General features: G+C 39.2%; 3 protein-coding genes across 6 annotated transcripts; 1 reads left to right on the top strand and 2 right to left on the bottom strand.

Moving 5' to 3' along the window:
- Window positions 1-375: 375 nt before the first annotated feature.
- Window positions 376-6140, top strand: sfxn3 (sideroflexin 3). The gene is made up of 11 exons (XM_034152000.1): window positions 376-503; window positions 2100-2272; window positions 2544-2714; window positions 3687-3785; window positions 4322-4397; window positions 4512-4597; window positions 4703-4830; window positions 5392-5441; window positions 5642-5691; window positions 5809-5856; window positions 5950-6140. Exons 2-11 carry the CDS (start codon window positions 2109-2111, stop codon window positions 6044-6046), a joined length of 969 nt encoding a protein of 322 aa, XP_034007891.1. The 5' UTR covers window positions 376-503; window positions 2100-2108; the 3' UTR covers window positions 6047-6140.
- A 4378-nt stretch (window positions 6141-10518) lies between these two features.
- Window positions 10519-16903, bottom strand: selenou1a (selenoprotein U 1a). Of its 4 annotated transcripts, XM_034152001.1 has the most exons (7): window positions 15212-15296; window positions 14419-14652; window positions 12648-12830; window positions 12166-12257; window positions 11923-12063; window positions 11387-11551; window positions 10519-11309 (listed from the first exon to the last, which is right to left on the bottom strand). In XM_034152001.1, the coding sequence occupies exons 2-7, from the start codon at window positions 14603-14605 to the stop codon at window positions 11214-11216; spliced, it is 864 nt and encodes a 287-aa protein (XP_034007892.1). In that variant the 5' UTR covers window positions 14606-14652; window positions 15212-15296; the 3' UTR covers window positions 10519-11213. The 4 variants fall into 4 exon arrangements, with proteins under 4 accessions (XP_034007892.1, XP_034007894.1, XP_034007893.1 ...); XM_034152003.1 differs by lacking the exons at window positions 14419-14652; window positions 15212-15296 and adding an exon at window positions 16800-16903; XM_034152002.1 differs by lacking the exon at window positions 14419-14652 and having other exon boundaries at window positions 15212-15312.
- Window positions 16904-17841: 938 nt separating this feature from the next.
- LOC117499861 (peroxiredoxin-like 2A) lies at window positions 17842-20184 on the bottom strand. Its single transcript, XM_034152515.1, has 6 exons — window positions 20111-20184; window positions 19446-19616; window positions 18953-19044; window positions 18720-18860; window positions 18463-18627; window positions 17842-18385 (listed from the first exon to the last, which is right to left on the bottom strand). Exons 2-6 carry the CDS (start codon window positions 19588-19590, stop codon window positions 18284-18286), a joined length of 645 nt encoding a protein of 214 aa, XP_034008406.1. The 5' UTR covers window positions 19591-19616; window positions 20111-20184; the 3' UTR covers window positions 17842-18283.
- Window positions 20185-20487: the final 303 nt, after the last annotated feature.

The following is a 20487-nucleotide window of genomic DNA, read 5'->3' as shown; positions in this document are numbered from 1 at the left end:
AGAAAGGATGAGATGCTGTTGTTACAGCAGCACAAAGACAAAATACTAGCATATAGATAAACAGAGTAGAAAATAGAGGGGGATGAAATCAAAGTAAATTAAAAATAAAGTAATAATACTTAAATAGTTACTATCAATCAATAATGTTTATTTGGAACACATTTACAAAATACAGTTCCAATTAAACATATAAGAGTAATTAAAGAAAAAGTTAAAGCACAAAACTGAGAGTATTGACTGAGATTACTTATACTAAAGCAGTATAAAATATAAACAGAATAATATAGTACAGTATGATATTGTAAAAGATGTAAGACAGGTGAAATGTAGTTAAATTGCGTAAAACAGACCAAAAGTATGGGCTACTTTCCTACATACCTCATTTTGGGTGAAGCTGTGTTTTACGATACTTTTTAATGTACTTGAAAGCAGCACAGGTCCACCCGGTGGAGCTGTGTTATTGAGAGGTCATACATTTTCGCAAAACAACGACTGTAAACCAGGTACGTCTCAGTATTGCCTGCATTAACATCTTTAATACATTTAAATCACAATACGGATAAGTCACCGTTCACTTCGACTCGCTGTGTGTCCTTGTTACGCTCCTCAAAGTGTTAGCATATGAGTTAGCTTGTAAACTACCTGGCTAGCTTGACGTTAGTTTACCATGAGAGCACAGAAATGGTTTGTTTTGATGCCTTGAGAAGGCCCTGTTTAATCCCTTTAACCTAGGAACCCGATGTTCTAGGGATTTGATTTTGTTTCACAGTCAAGAGTGGATATTTCTGTACTCCTCTATGTGAGTTTCAATGGTATTATCAGGTACCTTGCTAGCTTGTTAGCAAGGCTCCAACCGGCATCGTGTCGTGACTTCCCCAATCCCATCTGTCAGTGAATGTGTCACGATATTCATTTCATCATCTCCTCACAGTGTGACGCAATACATGTGTTTCTAGTTAGGCGTTTATACTGAAAGGTTACATTGTATTTGTAAGGAGAAACACAACCAGGACTTTTTAGTGTGTTCAGTAACATTTTGTCTCTATAATCCACCATATCAGTTTTATGTATTATGGAAGTGTCTTGTTATATAGAACCATTTGCATATTGCAGATGTTTTTAAAGACGGTCATCTGCTTAAAGCTGTAGGGCTGCTGCAAAATGAGCACATACAGTACATTCCTGTACTAGTTGAGTGTAAGTGTTCAACCAGAGGAGTGTCTCCTGTGCACTTGGTGAAAATGTGTAAAGGTAGAGCTGTTTTGAATTTGTGTTGTATATTTAAACCAATTGATTGGTCGTCTAATAGTACCATCTCTCCTCACACAATCAGCTGAAGAAACTTGTGTGGCGTATTTTTTTTAACACTTTGATAACATTTCTCAACTAATCAAGGTAATAGTTGGCAGATGAATGTCGATAATTAAAAACATTGTTAGTTGTAGACCTAAATAGTGGTTTGTCAAACACATTCAAACACCATAAGTGCTAACCTACATTTCCAGCACAGTTTGTTTTTCAGTGTAGATCCTTTATTTTGACCCAACAGCCACAGCTGATAGAATATGTTTGAGACAAGCCTGAACCTGGTACATGCTTTTAAAGAACCTATCATCCATGACAAAAGCCCCCCTTTAACACAGTGACAACAGCAATTGGAGTAAATGATCAACCGTTACCTGTGTCCTTTTACATTTTAAATGTGTTGAGAGGGAGAACATGCTTACAGCAGGTAAGCCTGGTTGACTAGTCAGTTTGGGGTTATTTGCTCAGAAATGTATGTTGTGTTCAGTGATGGGGGAGGGGGCTTCAGCTCAATGCAGCGCTGCATCGTAGAAGAGTTATTAATAGCGTGAGGTGGAGGAGACTGAACTCCATCCAAGGTTGTTGTTTATTTTAATGATGATTTCACCTGTGGGGCTGGGTGTCATCATTAAAAGCATGACCAGCCCGTGAAGTTCAGGGCATAACTGGAAACCCTGTATGGCAATAATTGTTCCTCTGAATTACTCTCAAAATGTTACACTTAAATGTACCTGTGAAACCAGTACATACATCATGGTATGAATACTAATTCACATGTCTGCTAATAATTCAAGAGAGACAAGATGTCTGAAGATCTATCCCTCAACATAAACATCAAGGAGCCAAGATGGGACCAGGGCACGTTCATGGGGCGCGCCAAGCACTTCTTCATGGTGACAGATCCCAGGAACGTCCTGCTGTCCTCGGACACTCTGGAGGACGCCAGAGTGACCATGGAGAACTACAGGTAGATGGTAATAAGATATAAGGGTAGAGTAGGAGTGAAATAAAATAATCCTATGTAACAACCATTCAAATCATATTCTAAGTAACAAAATATGTGTTCTTCCTTTTTTTCTCTATACTGTACATGTACAAGTCTATTTGTGATGTGGGGATTCTTGCTTGTCTTATGTTGTAGCTTTGTTTTTCAATGCAAGAAGAAAATGCTGTGTTTGTGTAATGACCAATGCTTTATGTGGAAAATACTAAATAATACTCTGTATTGACTTTTTCAGATCCGGGGTGGTGAAGCCTGGCCTGACAGAGGATGAGCTCTGGAGAGCCAAGTACATCTACGACTCCGCCTTCCACCCCGACACCGGGGAGAAGATGTTTGTGATTGGCCGGATGTCCGCTCAGGTGCCAGTGAACATGTCCATCACCGGCTCCATGCTCACCTTCTACAGGTAAAGCAGAAAGTTCAATACACAATTCAATGTATTCTAAATAACTGAACATATCTTCATCACAACAACATTTTGAAAATGGAAGAAATATATATATTGAGGAAATACTTAATACATTTAATACAGTTTCCATGTGAAACCAAAGTAATCTTAATACAGCTAACAGCACTGCATAAAGTAGAGATTTGAATCCCTGCACCGAGGGAAAATTCTCTTAAAGAATAAAAAATATCACTCTCACTGCTGAACACTTATGAATAAATATTGGGCAGCTGAGAGGACTGTGGAGTCAAGTTGTAATGTTGAAAACACATAATATAAATAACCAGCCTGTTATTACAATAATATATTGTTTTTTCTGCATTTAATTATTATTGAATGTATTAATTATTCATATATAGTAATTCCAGATTTAATTCTAGCATACTGCAACTCGAGGGCGGCAAAGTCTGACATTTAAATGTTATAAATAGTGGCTTTTCAGAGGAACTTGTGCCTCGTGACACAAAACAAGAAGTAGTAAACCCCCATGTCTGGCGACGTGTTGTTGTGGTTAACCATGCTCCATTAACACGTGTCTTGATCTTTATCTCATGCATACCAGCACAAAACTGTTAGGTTGACTGATGTAAATCATTTCTAGTTGAAGTCCGAAATAAGTTATTATTGAGAAAACATGCAGTTTGCTACTTATAGTAAATGACCTACATTCTTTCCACTGTGGGGATTTGAGAACCACACACATAAAAGGTGACTATCGATTGGTCAACAAAATAGAAATAATCGCAAACTATTCTTGAAGTAACCCTTAGTTGCAACCAAAAATGGTAGACGGTCAGATATTTTTGCCTGTATTTTCTACAAAGACAGTATTTAAGTTGAAATCAAACTCTTCTGCTGCGGAGCCCAAAGTGTAGTCTTGTGTGAAATGTCACTTCCTCAAACACAGTTGTTGTCTCTTCTTGTTTACAGGACTACTCCGGCAGTGGTGTTCTGGCAGTGGGTCAACCAGTCCTTCAACGCCGTCGTCAACTACACCAACCGCAGCGGAGACGCACCAATGAGCGTGAAGTAGGGAGGACTTCTCTCACTCTAGATCATTCCTGTCCTTCCTCTAAAGTAGTGTCTGTAAGGAGGCTGTGGGAGCCGCTGCCCTCTCCCCTTCCCTCACAGCGGTATTACGTTCCACTGTTTAGCATGTTCAGCCCCATGTCACCATGCACCCGTGCTGACATGATGCCAAGTCAAAATGCACTTGCATACTCTTGTCATTGTGCCACAAACTGCATCCTTCAGACTCTGCAGAAATACATCAAATGCATGCATGTATGAAGAATAGAGGACATGCAAATACATATTCATGTATTAAGCATGTCATTTAGGATACATGTTAAAGTGTCATCCTCTGCATTATAATTTTTTTCTGGGGAATTTATTTACCTTTGCATATTCAAGCATAGCATGAACTTGCACACTTACTGAGGCGACTCTACTTTGGAAATGTGTCAGTCGATTCACAGCCACAGACCTATTTATCATGTGTTGAAATGTTGAAAAAGGAAGTGGGTAATTTATCTCTGATCTGCATCTTATCTGTCTCTCCACAGTCAGCTTGGTGTGGCCTACATCAGCGCTACTACTGGAGCTGTAGTCACTGCCTTGGGATTCAAAACCCTAGCTTCGGTAATGCCTGTAGTTCAAGTGAATCAACAGATCAAATATATCAAAGTCACTCATATAACGGATATTTGTGCAGGGATCAGTTGTCTGAATGTGTTTCTGTTCCTGCCTCTGCAGCGTCTCCCTCCAATCGCCAGCCGGTTTGTCCCCTTCGCTGCGGTTGCTGCTGCTAACTGCATCAACATCCCCTTCATGAGGCAGAGGTGATATCTCCACATGTAAAGCCAAAGACCTCTGCTCTGTTCCCTCAGGGCAGGAGCTTTTAGGAGCCGCTACAACTGCTCTATATGACTTCTGTTTTCTTCCAGGGAGTTGAAGTTCGGTATCCCTGTGATGGATGAGAATGGGAACAGGTTAGGAGAGTCCCCCAATGCCGCCAAGCAGGCCATCATGCAGGTGGTGGTGTCAAGGATCGGCATGGCAGTGCCAGCAATGGGTAAAGTCAACATGATGTCTCCTGTTTTTGCTAGTCATTAACCTACTTGTGGATCTAAGACATGATGGTAGTTGATGGGATGAGAGTAAAACGACATACACACGACATCTATTGCACGTCTGTCTCGTGGGAGAGGGATCCCTCCTCTGTTGCTCTCCCCGAGGTTTCTTCCATTTTCCCCCATGTGAGGGTCCAAGGACAGAGGGTGTCGTATTCTGTTTAAACTGTCCCCTTAGACAAATGTAAAATGTGTGATATTGGGCTATATCATTTATTGATTGAAAATAAATTATTACCTTGATAGACGCACACCAAAGCATACTCTTTTTTAGTTTTACTCTTAGTTAGATAATGTTTTTTAAGTTTGTTTTGCGTTATTTTTATGTTGGCACAATAAGGTCACGCTTTAGATTACACCCCATTTTTTCTTTTGGTAAGGGAATATTATGATTTATTTTGTTGTACTTGTATAAGATATATTATTATTTAACAACTTTCATAACTGCAGGGTCAATTTGTTGGATTATGAATCAACCAATTTTCTTTTCTTTTTTTCTACAGCCATTCCCCCTGTGATTATGAATTCCCTGGAGAAGAAAGCTTTCATGAAGGTAAGCATGCATGACTTTAAGACTTTTGTTGTTTTTTAGTAAGTGGATGTCCTGGATCTGCTGTTTTTGTGAGGCTGAAAAGAGTCATGTCACATTCCACATGTTACATGAATGCTTATGTCCATGTAGTCAAACATATCAAATGTTCAAGTTGTCTGATTCACTGCAATCTTCTCTAAACATCTGTACTCTCCCTGCAGCGGTTCCCACTTCTAAACGCTCCTATCCAGGTTGGCCTCGTCGGTCTATGGTAAGTCAATTACATATATATTATTTATGATGTCATTATTGATGGACTCTATTCTCTGTACTTTAAAATATGCAAGTCACACTGACTAAACACGTCCTTCCCGTGTCTTGTTTTCAGCCTGGTGTTTGCAACTCCTCTGTGCTGCGCCCTCTTCCCACAGAAAAGGTAAGCACCCACATCAAGGAGCTTATACATGTACAAGCCGTGTTATCTTACGTGTAGAAGGACTTTTAATCATGTTGAACCATCTCATTGTAGCTCTATGAGTGTGAGCGGGCTGGAAGCAGATCTGCAGGAGAGGATACGAGAGACCAGTCCCAAGACCACCACCGTTTTCTTCAACAAGGGCCTGTAGGATCTCACAACATATCTCCACACACTGCAGAGACACACACACACACACACACACACACACACACACACACACACACACACACACACACACACACACACACACACACACACACACACACACACACACACACACACACACACACACACACTTGCACATTTACACACACGTCTGTTATCCCAAGGGCACAAGTGGGAGGGTAAAACAAAATGTATTTATGTTCCTTTTTAGTTTTTTTTGTATGTACAATATTTTCGAATTTGACAGAGCTGCTCCAAGTTTGACATTGCAGGGTTAAGGCGTTGAGAATATTGAAGGTATAAAACAACAACACTAACATTGCTCTGTACATAGATGACACTCCTTACAAATGAAAGAATGAACCGTTTTTATTGTATTGTATTCCTTCCTTTGGTCAAAACTGCCTTTAGGGGGTCATTTCATGAAGTTACCGATTTGTTTTTCACTCACCAATATGTATATGTTGCATTTAGATTCGTCCATGTTTTAAGTACTTTGCTAAATTGTTGTGCTGATATAGGCGTTTGGTTGGTCTCCCTACATTTAGTTATCCACTTTCCAATTATTTTCTAGCCAGAGATACAATATTCTGTTTTTGAAAATAGTATACTACACTGACTAGTATGTATAGATTCTTGCCACCAATTAATTTCCACCTTGTAGTTCAACCATGTGGCCATACTAGAAAAAACAATGTTTATTAGCTCTGAATAGTCTTTTTGTTGTACTCCTTGTTAACCGGAGCAGCTTACTCTCTTCATTTCTCCTTTAAGTGTACTTATACCCCTTTGTGATAATAGATCAGGTAATAAGGTGGAGAAGAAACATTGAAATGATATTGCAAAAGCCCTCAAAGCACAGCCGTAAAGGACATCAGTGAAACCATTAGTGCGTGTGCTTTTTATCAACATAAATGAACACTTGCCATGGCAGTGACAGCCTTCTGTTGTTTGAGATCACTTGCTATCTTTAAGGTCATATTAATGAAATATGTTATTGTTGTAGGTGGTGGTGCTTGTTTGGTGGTTGTGTCAGGTGGGGGAATATTGTTTGTAATGTGTCTACATCCCCGGGCGCCGTACATAATGGCAACCCACTGCTCCTAACACTAGGATGGGTCAAATGCAGAGAAACCATTTTGTTACATCGTACCTGTACTACGTAATGACAATAAGTTGAATCTTCAATCTTCTTCTTCAATGTTGTTGCTAAGATGAAATGATGTGACTTGTGTGTTCTAAGCACAGCCACACGCAGAAGACAGACAACAATGTTCTGCTGTTTCGGCCACACTGGAGCTGAAGCGCTGAGTGAGCAGGTCGGAGGAAGCTCTTTCATTTCAGTTCCTCCTTCGGTGATGCAGGTTCTATATGTGCAACCGCTAGCCAGCCATGTGCGAAAGTGTTGTTAGCACTGGAGCCATTGATGACCCATTGTACCAAATGGAAATGGCTGTTGTTGTTGTTGGACAAAATCAAAATACGGAGCACAGTGTTTGTTGTTGCTTTGTTGCAGTGGATAGATTGGCTGAGTTTAACTGTGTGGTGAGATAGTGATGGTGTACGTGAGTAGATGTCACATGAATTTATCCCAGTGTCGTCTGTTGGATTATGCAAAAATACATATTTTTTTGGATATATTTCTAAATATATATATATATATATATGATGTACAATATATGGAGCACATATGCACGAGGAATATAAGAGATTTTAACTTTAAGGTGAGCCTCTGTTAGTGAATCCACCAGATGGCAACACATATGCATCGGAAACAATGTCAGCTGCTCGTATTAACGGAGAACAGAAAGGGGTTTGCTGCAAACTCATTAGAGCGAGTGCACCTTTTAGGGCTTATGAGTTTTCAGATTAGAGGGGCTCTCCTCTAGTGGGAATTAACTTGATACCGTGTACACAGTCATAGATTTAAAACTATGATTCATTGTTTATGTAAAGTGGTGTTTTGTGTAAAACTATACCCAACATGAAGATTGTACAGGCCTTTTCACACGTAAATTCACCTCCATTAAGCACCTGTAGTCACTGGTTTCTAAAAAAGTGTTACAGTGATGTATTTAAAGTAAACTGATTGTGGGCACTGTCCTGAAGCATCCGCACAATGATTGTGTTTATATGTGATTCAAGGGTTTAATCCCAAAGTGCTATCGGATCATTTTATAAACCCACAGACCCTATCCTGAAATACCGTCTTGATATGACTACTCACTTCTTTAGGAGAATTATTGTATTATTTTTGAAAAAGATGGATGTCTAATTTGAAAAGGAAATGTTTCTTTGAACTCTCCATTTTCATTCAAAAACAAACACTCATTACCCCAGATAATAGATAACTGTTTCTGTAACACTGAGACATGATCACACGCACTGCCGGACAGTGTTTCAGAGTTAGATTCACGACTGTATTCAAACATTCGATACCATGGCTGCATCATTAAGAGATAGTTGTGTGTTGTGTTTGGGGTGTTTTCCTGCTGAGGGTGAAACGGCACTATAACCTTTGCTGTGCTGGGATTTGTATTGCTATTTAAAATGTGTAATGTTGATTGTATTTGTTAATGGTGCTGGACGATGTAGAATGAACTATGGTTACTGCTAATTAGTAATTCAGTCATTGTCTGGCAGATTTCATTGCTCATAACCAAGTAGCTTTAGCTTGTGCTTTATTTCCTTTTGTGTTTTTCTTTTCTTTGAATTACGGCACAAAAGCGTCAAGAACAAAACTGAAGGTTTTTACCATTTAAATACATTTGTAAACATCTCAGCTTCGGCCTGTATCGTACCACCGTAACGTGTCGCACTAATGGATCTAGCCAAAGATGAGACGGGTATGGATTGTGGAGGAATGAGGAGCAGAAGGGTGTAGCTTTGAATATTTATGTTTCAGCTTTAACTTACGGACCTTTTGCCAGACTTTCTGCTGCAAAAACATGTTTTCCATTTGATTTCTTATTAGAATGGGTCCTCAACTTGATCAGTGTAACCCACCAAATCTTACAAAATCATTGCAACGTTAACAAATAGCATCTAAAATAAATGCCAACACACATTTTAGTTAAAAGTCCTGGTTTTGGCTTCGATGTTACAGCCATTACAATAACATCTCATAACAAACAAGATAGCACAAGTTAATGCTGTCACACTGGTTGAAAACCCACTCATTTATAACTTTGGTTGTGTTTGCCATGAAGAAAATGTTGAATCTTTGCATACTGAAGGCTCGATGGAAAGACAATCTGTTATTGTTACATTCCTTGAATGTTTTGGTTGTTTCATGTACATAAACTTCCACATGTAGTCCTGTCAGTATTGGTGCCGTGCTTTCTCTCTCTATTTTGTATTGTGTTGAAATATATATTTCCATGATGTGGAATGTATTTTACTCAGAGCAATAGAATAAAACATATAACGTTAAAGTCCAAACCTGTCTGCTGATTTGACTTTATTAAACATTGTATATTACAAATGTTCTTTAATGTTATCCTGCTTGTGGGGAAACAGAAAAGTAAAGAGTGGAACACCCAGTTTGGATCTGATAAGGTTTGTTTGTTCAAATGCCAGTCAAGTATAAAGCAATCAGATAAAGAAAGATTACACTGAGACAGTCATCTGAATTGGTACAGTAAGTTTTGGCCACACACGCACGCACGCACACGCACACGCACGTCTAAGTACAATCTTGCCTCGGTTGAGATTTCTGAGGATAAAATAATTTAACGGTGAATGTTTACTAACATGTTGGGACGCATCCTGAGCTTTCAACAGAAAATAAGCCTTGGTTTTTAGAATAGTATGTAGATATTCTGTTTGGGACTATTATTTTATAATATAACTATTACATGTATTTACCAGAAGGATGTGAACAAACTGGTGTTTTTCTTAATTGAAGTTGTTTCACTGTATATTTAGTGCTACAGGACAACACACAGGATTGATTAATAAGCGACAGGATCATCAAACTTCAGGAAAAAGGGAGTGTGTATGTTAATGAATAATAGATAGATGTGATAAGATATAAGTCAGACTGGTATCTCGTAAAAAATGTATAATAAGTAGGAAGGCTTTAATTTAGAACAATTTAAAATCTGAATAAACTGTAGTAGTCAAATTATTTGTCAAAATGCACATTTCTAATATCTGAAAAAGTAAATGTATACAAATACATAATACCATACCAATGGTGGATGCAGACACACAACAGTGTTCTAATTTATAACAGCAAACAAGTGTCTCTGGTATACAGTAAGTTAACACACACATTTAAATATACCTGCCAGAAAATCCAATTATCTGTGTTTTCATTGTCCAAATGTTAGATAAAAAATATATTTACTAGAGTTCGAAGAATGTTTTACTGACATATAGGTAAGTTGGTCATGCGTTGCCCAAACATTCATTTTAAATATTCAAATAATGAAACACACAGGGGCACAGGTGAAATACTGTGATGAGGTCTTTATTTATTACTTTCATTTTCTGGAGTTTAATTTCCCACTCTCTGTCACACACACACGCTCCAGGCAGCACAAACACTCCTCAACATGGCACCAGTGGCTGAGCCGGTGTGTGTTTGAGCATCAAACCTGCTCCTCTCTATGTTGAGTTTGGAGACAGGTTGTCATTATCACACACACAGGCTGCACACACACCTGTCCGCCATGCTAGAGGTCCGTTGTGGCGCCTGACCAGGAGAAGCAAACGGAGAAAGTGACAGGAACATTGTTAGATATGTACCGCTAACAGGCAACTAATAAAATAACTAATCAAATGTGCAACCCAGCCTTAGTTTGATTCATGTGGTCCTCTAAAAGGAAGATTTCAAGTGTCTTTAAGTGGCTGATGTACCTGAATGAAAATGCTGCCTTTAAGTCCCTTACTACCTGTTTTTAATACCCGTCGCACTTTCTTCTAGGTGTCCACAGAGATGAACAAGAATTATAAGTGATAATATTGTCCTGAATTTCACAGCTTTGCTTTCGTAACCAACAGTAAACAGTAAATTAATGTGCAAATGACGAAATATATTGTGACTTTATACACCACAAACTTAAATGTCGTTATTTCAGTGATGGACGAATTCTTATTTCTAGTTTTGATCTAAAAACACCTATGTTTAATGTTTAAAAAATAACTTATTTAACTGGCACAATTTTCTTAACAGCCTCCAGAACATCTGCAGTGTCCACTTTGTTGCCAAACTCCTTCTCCCGGTGTTCCAGGAGAATCCCCTGCAGACACAACAAGCATTTCAAATACAGTTTTATTTCAAATCTCCCTGTGTGGTCCACATGTCTGCTACACCCACCTGATCTCCTGCTCCGAGCACAAACACTCCCCCCAGGATGAAGCCCTCTCCGTGCATGTTGCCCTGGTAACCAGACCTCCATGCCCGGATGAAGTTCTGCCACACCCCGAGGCGAATGAAGCCCAGACCCCCCATCTTCCTCTGCAGCGGGCCGTAGAAGTGTTGCTGCAATCACAAAAATAACTTTCCGTCAGCCTGATCAAGTTCATTATCATACAGGATTTCCTGTGATGTGTGACGAAATTAAAATGGCTTTATCATATCATTTGTTAACTCTCAACTTGCCCCTGGCAGATGAATACAGTTAAGAGATCTCTAACTAGTTCTCAACATGTACTTTTATTTCAAATAACTAATGATTAATAGACTATTCCCCATCAAAGGGTGGATGTCAATGGCTTAGCTAACAACGTATGTAATGAAAATAAAAGATAGGAATAAGACTATTTTAATTGCAAAGTAGTTTAGATGGACTGACAGGAAGGTGAGTACTAACCGTGGCTCTGGAACAGGTGATGTTTTCTATCACTGCTTACCTTTTCATCTATGTAGATTTCCCCAGCGAAGTGCGGTCTGAAGTCCTGGATCTCTGTGCCGATGTTCTCCTTCACGACAGCGACCAGAGGGACTCCGAGCTCTTCCAGCTGGGACTTCAGAGAGGACAGCTCAGAGGCCTCCTACAGAGAGAGAGAGATTAGAAAAGAAAGTAAAATATAATTCTTATAAACTGTACACATCCAGCACACCCTCCTGTGTCATTCAGAAACATTTTATATCACCTCTCTGCACAAAAATCATCCAGGACGTCGGACGGCCATGACCACAGCCCCGTTCTTGTCCCACAGGCTCTTTGCTTTGATGACATTATCATCTGTAGATAAAACAAGAAGAAACTGTTCCTAAAACAAGGTATCCAATCAAGCACAAGAAGATAAAAGATGCAGCCTTCAAACAGAGAAAAGACAAATTGTCCATGGTGGCACAGAAAGTCTATATGTATTAATAACAGTTACTAGCCCTTCGGCTTCAGACAAAGACCTTCACAGTGATATAATCTGTAGGCCAGCAGATTTCAGAAAGCGGCTTTGCTTTAAATGTTGCACAAAACCTCATTCAGAGCATGTGCAATGCAGAAAACTGGAAATTTCTGATTCTGCTGATGTAATGTTAATTCTCCTTCAATGGGTTTAACAGCTGGTTTTAAGAACAAGCGTATTGGTTGTAACATTATTACATAGAGCAAATCAGAAAGCCTTCCTACCATCTATGGTGGAGCGCAGGTCAGCCTCTTCAAGGTGCTCCATCGATGCCTGTGAAACTTTAGGCAGACACATATCAGTGTTGGCCAGGAAGATTCCAGCGAGCGCAGCTCCGACAGCCCCCAGACCCAAAGACCACATTCCCATCCCGAACAGATCCCCCTCCAGCCCGAAAACAGAGGACACTGCAGCACAAACAGGCACCAGGAGAGCAATGTGTCACAAGTTTGACATTATCATAATGAAAGAAGAAACATTCTGCATGTCGATTATAGTTTTTGCAGACCTGAGGCGCCAGATGTGCCGACTATTAGATATTACCACGTTCCCTCCTTCTCAGAACTCCCTGAGGACAAGAGTTCAACAAGACCTAGCTTGCCGCTTGCAGTCTTGAGTTTCAGCGTAGAGTTGAACGAGAGCATGTGGTGCCTTTTACCAGCAAAGCCTCTTCTCACTTTACTCTTATCTAAAGCTCATCCAATGAGATTAAGTATTGCACATACTAAGGAGATGAGATGCTGTTCAACATGACGAGATAACAAGTCTGTAAATTATATTTTTGACTGCAGCTTGTGTGGTTCTTGATGAGTGGGCTTTCGATTGTACTTTAAAGTGGACCTATCATGCAAAATGCACTTTTGTACGTCTTTTATACATGAATATGTGTCCCCGGTGTTCCAGGGAACTCACCAAGTGTCAGAAAACACAACCCTCTCTCTTTTCCTCCATACCCAAATCTCTAAAAACGGGGCTGCAATGGATCTGATACAGACTGATCCAGATTTGAACACTTCTATGACGTCACAGAAGTGGCGCTACGGCTATATGGCCAACTCTCCACCTATCAGGGGAATGTGGGGTTGGGCCACGGCTGGCCATTGCCGCTCGAAAGCGCTGGAGACGCTGTAGTACATATGCCAGGCCTGTAAGTGGCGCTGTAGTCTGCCACAAAAGCAGCGAAGAAGACTTCCCGCGCATGGTTGCCCTTCTGTTTATTCTCCGCTGTGGCTCTTTTTCTCCCTCCCCGAGGCAAGCGCTTGCGCCTCCTGCTGCTGTAATTCAATGCAATCCCTCCCCGTCGAGGCAAGCACTGTAATTCTCTCCGGTAGTCCACCAGCAGATGACAAACACCCACCTCTCCGCCTCTTCCAAGGGACGAGGGGACCGTGCGGCAGAGTTTCAGTTAGATTTTCTTTCGCCGGTCAAGATGTCCGTTAAAGTTAACATTTTCCGGACAAAATTAGAAAAGTGCCGGTCAAAGGTCTTCTTTGTTATTTATTGAGCTTTAAAACAAATGAATAATGACTCTATATAATCATATAAGAATAAAACACGGAGGACGGACTCTCTCTTTTTCTCCCCCTCTTCTGACAGCCCAGCAGCTGATCTCAAAGCACGCTCCCCTATCCTGCAGGGGGGAGTGGTCAGCTGCAGCTCATTTGCATTAAAGCTACGTCACAGAATCAGCCCCTGCAAAAAACAGGGCTGGAAAAGAGCAAATAGAGCGAAATGAGGCATGGCTAAAATGCATGATCTGTTTGGTATTTTGAAAAAAAAACTTCACAGACATGTTTTATATAGGTATGGCCCTACAATATATTGTTCAAATATAGCATGATAGGTCCACTTTAAATTGTTATTTTTCCATTAGGAAATCACACAGAGCTCACAGAGAACAAAGCTGTGCTCAGGTCACAGCTTTGTTTCTACAACATGCTTAAAGTTTGGGTTATAGGAAGAGCTAGCTGTGTAGGCAGTCAAATATGTCCTTGCCTGAAGAGGGCTTGTTTGTGTCAGGACTGGCTTTGGCTTCACTTTGGTGAAACAGAGCTGTCTGGGTTCTTAGAGACGGGGGTCTGGCTGTGGTGGAGGGCTGGCTGCTCATGGTCGTGGCCCCCAGAGAGAGAGCAGAGCAGCGCAGGGACCTCAAAGCTGCCGGACACCTGGACAGAGCCAGCATCGGGACCGAGGAAAAAGTCTCTGACTACAAACACCCTCAAGATTTCACTGAAAGAAAGAAACACAAAGTATTTTCGAATAAATGTAAACTACTTGTGCGTGCCGCCACATATTGTTTACAGACAATACAATCCACCGCACCTGAAGCACGACTCTCCAGGAGCCTGCATCTGATTTCACAGATTAAAGAGAGAAATACCTTGCATATTTCTTCATAAGACTGCCCAGATAAAATGTTACACCGACCACTAAACTATTGAGCCAAGTTTTATCTATATGCTTAAAATAAGAATGTAAACCTGCAAATAAAAACGAACGATGAAAGCATGAATATATAAAAGGTGTTACTCTTATCTTATTCATCTTACTGGGGTTGAGAGTTCTCTATTTTCAAACTTTCTATTCTTGCACCCTACGCTCTACGTTTGTGCATATAACGTCAAGACATAAATTACAGAGTTAATTAAAAATATAAGTCGGTTTACAGTGCGCAACAATGAGAAATTCATGCACAGATATTAAAAGATTTACACAAAAAAACATGAGTAGTATAACATCTATATTTTATCCTTAATTAATTGAAAATATAAGAAATGAATATACTAACGTGTCTCCATTTCCAAAGTGAGAAGGACAACTTATTCTCCTCGTATTGAGCTCATCCAGTTTCAAGTAGTGAATGAATTTGTGCTTTGAAACGTAACAACACTGAGGACAAAGGGCTGAAAATATGATAACAGCAGCAGCCAATAGACGCCCACGCCTGCAACTACAGGAAGTTTAGATTCCTTGGATGCGTCTGCAGAACGCGCGGTAAGGGGAGGTTTCAAGGCTGTTAATGCCACCATGATTTATTACTGCCCGATACTTTGTTACAAGTAAAAGTCCTGCATTCAAAATATTACTCAAGTAAAAGTACAAAAGTATTAGCATCAAAATATAATTAAAGTACCAAAAGTAAAAGTACTTATTATGCAGATTGGTCCATTTCAGAATAATATATATTATATGTTTTCATTATAACTATTGATGCATTAAAGTGTTATCAAAGCTGGTAAAGGTGCAGCTAGTTTTAATAACTTTGTATACTGCAGGATAGCTTGAGAATTTACTCCAGGTGTAACTAAAGTCTTATTTAAGTGTTGATTATACTTCACATTATTAAACCAAATCTTTAAAGTAACTAAAGACACAAAATAAATGTAGTGGAGTAAAAGCACACAATGTACCTCTGAATTGTAGGGTAGAAGTACAAAGTAGCATAAAATGGAAATACTCAAGTAAAGTACAAGTATCTTAAAATTGTACTTAATTGCAGTACTTGAGTAAATGTACTTAGTTACTTCCCACTTCTGGTTATAACAATATGATAACATTTAAAAATATATAAATCTGAAGAGGAATATTCTGCATAATGAACTTTACTTTTAATAATTAATGTTTTTACCAAGAGATATAACCTTTATCTATAATAATAATTTGGCCTTGAAAGATAAGGGACTTAAAAAAAAAAAATGCACCATCAGTCCTTATCTGATGCTTGCTTTACTTATGTTCATCGAAAGCTGAACAATGCTGCCTCGTTTAAACAAGCCCAAGACATAAATTAATTGTCCAAAATACCCAACTCTATTGGTCATTAATGTGTTGTTATTTTTAACATTAGGCCTAGTCTATTAGTATTTGTTTGTTCTGGCTTAATACAATAGTTTGTACTTAACACATGATTTCTGAAAGCAGGAAATGTACTTGTCGTTATTTACGTTGCTACACATACTATGCGTCACTAGACTAGAGTAAAGATGAAGTCAAGTTAAACCTGTCCAGCCCTTTAGCCTGCGGGATGACAAACAGGACAGAAAATGACCTTCATATTACCCATGTGTATTCAATGACATTACCTGATGGTTCTAGAAATTCAAACTCAATTGTAACCGAATAGGATTGAAATATTTCACCATTCCTGAGATGTCATGTTGATGATAGTTCCATAATGAATACATACTGCCAGTGGCCTACAAAGTTCCTGTGGCTATAGTTACTGTTGGCACGGTGACGACGATTAAATAGCGGTTAGCTTCCAGTTTAGCCTTTGATACACTGTGTCTGAAGCGGATCTTCCTTAAGCAGGTGCATCTTATGCTGCCACCGTTATATCAAGTTATAAGAGTAGTTTCATAATAATGCACACTCACCAGAATCAATGAAGTGACAAGCCTCTCTCAACGGAGCGTTTAGTAAACAACAGATCTTTGCGCAGGCGTGCTAAACGATCCACGGACCAGGGGAAACTAATCGAGCAAGATGGCTGGCGAGAGTTCACCTTTGACTAAGGCACTTGGCATGGATGATTGTGGGGAGCAAGTGATGGAAATAATCAGCCCTGTCAAGTGTAAGGTATTTTCATTCAGATCACAAGATGTGTTGAAGCCTACGGTTAGTCGGAAGAATAAATTGTGATTATGTGAGTTTTAGTTTCGATATTTGCAGTTGTGTAAAGTAACTAAGTAGATGTAGCCTACTCAAGTAGCCTACTGTACTTAATTACAATGTTGAGATACTACTTTAATGCATCAATAATTATAATCAAACCATATATAAGTCTGAAATGTGACCGATCTGCATAATGAGTAGGCTACTTTTACTTTTGGTAAATGTATATTTTGATGCCAATACTTTTGTACTATTACTTGAGTAACATTTTGAATGCAGGACTTGTACTTGTTACAGAGTCTACACTCTGTTACTTCTACTTTTACTTAAGTACATGTTCTGAGTACTTCTTTCACCTCTGGATATTGGATATATTTCTGAGTTGTCTGCAGTCACATCCAGCCCTCGCTTTTGTTTTTACCACAAGGTTTCACTAGGAACCAGCAATACATTTCAGTTTGAAGGTCACAAAACCAATGCTATTTTCATTACTTCCGTGCTAACATTCTCATTTAAGTGAATATTATGTAAGAAAGTATAGTTAAAGTGTCTTGTGTGGCACAACTTTTTAGATAACTCATGTTTTGATTAAACATAAATATTTTAGTAAAAGATCATTTCAATGTTGTAATAGCGTCCATCACAGTGACTCTAAATCAATACCACATATTATTAATATAGTAGTTTTGGGGAAATTATTATATAAGATAGGATTGCTTAGCAGAAATATAAGCATCAATAAAATAGACGGCACCCAGCAAAAGAAGAAGACGAGGCAAAACACGACACACAGAGAGTAACATGACTGGTTAGGTATTTTATTTCATGGTAAACATAAAATGTGTTCAATCACTCCAAAGGTTTGATCTCCATTATGTCAGGCAAAGACTGTCTTTTTAAATGTGGAGGATATGTGTGAACATCAGAGCTGTTCTCTCAGCAGAGTTTAGAAACAGATCGTCATTAAAACACACAACATATCTTCACATAAACAAGACAATAACTGCAGACAGTGGGTCAATAAACAGTTAAAGTCGCACATTTTGAATACAGTTATTTAACTTCCTAACTTTTCAGCAAAGGCAATGCAATTAAATATACCATGTCAACAGAGCAGAGAGGCTATTTTGTTGTGTAGTGAAAACTCCTGGGTTAGAGATTATAGACATGCAAATGGCCACATGTAACAACCATTATTACATAAGGGCTCACCAACAATCAGTCCATTCATCCACATATTCAAAGCCTATCTTGCCAAGTCGTCTTGCATTTTGCGGGCTGTTGTGAGCACTGCCAGCAAATTTACTTTATCCCCAAACTCCTTCTCACGGTGCTCAAGTAGAATACCCTGTCAGGAGAAGAAAAACAAATATTTACCCATTCAAAACCTAATGAAAAATATTAATTCTGTAAATGACTGCTTACCTGATCTCCAGGCCCAATGACGAAGACTCCACCCAGGATGAGTCCTTCACCTCTTATGTTTCCCCTGAAGCCCCTCCTGTAGGCCCTCCAAATGTTCATCCACACGCCAACACGCAGGAACATGGAGAGAAACATCGACCTCTGTTGAGGCCCGTAGAAGTTTCTCTATGAGAATAAAAAAAGAGTAGCTTATTGTCTTAATTCACGTAACCCTTAGTGTTTCACCTATTATCTCAGAGCCGTGTGTAAAAGCAGACCTGCAGATCCACGTAGACTTTCCCAGTGAAGGACTTCTTGAAGCAATCCAGCTCTTTGCCAATGTTTTCTTTTACCACGGCAAACAGAGGGACTTCAAGGTCCTGCAGCTGGGACTTCAGAGAGGACAGCTCAGCAGCTTCCTAGAGGAAAGGACAGATAGAACAAAAATTGAATGAATGAATCACTTATTCACTACAGAGTACTGATATCTAACAGGCAAATTATTTCGTACCTCTCTACACAATAATCATCCGGGTCGCCGTACAACCATGACCACAGCTCCAGTCTTCTCCCACAGAGATTTGGCCCTGTGTCGCTCATGGACTGAAGAGACAAAATAGTATATTTGAATCTAAATTATACTGACTTTTTTTCATAAGGGATATCTCAGGAAATCATAATTTCAAAAGATAAGACATATCTCGAAAGTTATATTTTGAGCAGTCTTTGTCTTAAGTGTTGTTTGTGAAGACAGCAGGTTTGTTTCATTCTATCCTCATAATAAGAAGTTCAGATTGTTAAAACAGTTAGTACAATCAAGTTGTTACAGTCTTTTAGTACAAATTTCACTCTTATTTGGTTTCCCCAGGGTTTCATCATGAGCTGCGATAGAAGAATAACAACACAAAGAGGGAGTTGTATGCTAAAATGTGCAACTTTGTAGTGCAAAGATGTAGCATATGTACAAGTAAATAATTTCTGTTTGATTCTGCTTTTGCACTCACTGCCCCCAGTGGACTTCAGTTCTGTGTCCTCCAGCACTTCCAGGTTGGCCCATGCTGGTTTGGTCTGGAACAAGTCTGTGACGGAGCTGATGAGCTCTGCAACAAACAGGCTCACCGCCTTCAGGACCGTGGTCACGCTCACCATGACCCTAAACTCGCTCCACAGCCCCCCTACAAAGAGAACATGTAAAAAAAAAAATCAGTTTCAAATCTCACTGCTTCTATCTCAGGAACTTTTAACCGTATTAGATGACTTAAGCATGGTTATTTATATCTTTACAAAGCAAAACAGGTGCATGCTTTGTTAATATCTTTATCTAATTGTTTTATGATGTTTGATGATCAAGAAATAAAGAGCTGCAAAAATCAATGGATTTATAGAATAGTTGGTTAACCCTAACCCACATAAAAAGTCACATTGAAACAGAATATCTATGGGTTTTTAAAAACATCACCTTGGACTTTGAGGTACTATTTTCTAACATGTTATAGACCCAATGATTAACTAATGAATCCAAAGGCGAATCTGCAGTTTGATTAAATAGTTGTGCCTAAACATGTTACCAAAAGAAAAATACCAATTAGATTTCATAATATAGTTTCTAATGGCCTCAAATTAAACCTTTGTTAAATAACAATAGCTCAACCAAAAATGTGATACTCACCAGACTGTGCCTCGCTGCTAATGTGGAGGGGAATCTGAAGTTTGCAACCAGCCCCTTAAACCCTCTAAACTCAGATAAATCCAATCCTGTGAAAGCTTTGCTTATGTGAACGTAACATGGGGGGATTTCCTCAAAGACTGCTGTGAAACAAGGCTCACGTTAATCTGAATCCTCAGTACCAGGTTCAGTGTGGTGCAAAGTGCAGCATGTCACCTTCATTATGTTCAAGATGTTAACATATAAGTTTAATTAATAAACACCAAGTGAAGGTCTTATGTTTACCGCTGAAATACATTTGCTGATTGAGAGAATAACAAATATATTTGTAAGATTTGTAATAATTAACTTTTCTGGTCAGTACCAAAGTTGCTACAGAG

This window comes from Trematomus bernacchii, unplaced genomic scaffold (assembly GCF_902827165.1).
Source record: "Trematomus bernacchii unplaced genomic scaffold, fTreBer1.1, whole genome shotgun sequence".
In the NCBI taxonomy this organism is placed as follows: Eukaryota; Metazoa; Chordata; class Actinopteri; order Perciformes; family Nototheniidae; genus Trematomus; species Trematomus bernacchii.
This window is presented reverse-complemented; position numbering and strand designations above follow the sequence as displayed.

Excerpts from the sequence above, each read along its gene's own strand:
- sfxn3 (XM_034152000.1), top strand. The coding sequence starts at position 2,109 with ATGTCTGAAGATCTATCCCTCAACATAAACATCAAGGAGCCAAGATGG. Across the intron at positions 2,273-2,543 it reads GTGACCATGGAGAACTACAG|ATCCGGGGTGGTGAAGCCTG; the intron begins GTAGATGGTAAT and ends TGACTTTTTCAG. Across the intron at positions 5,442-5,641 it reads AGAAGAAAGCTTTCATGAAG|CGGTTCCCACTTCTAAACGC; the intron begins GTAAGCATGCAT and ends CTCTCCCTGCAG.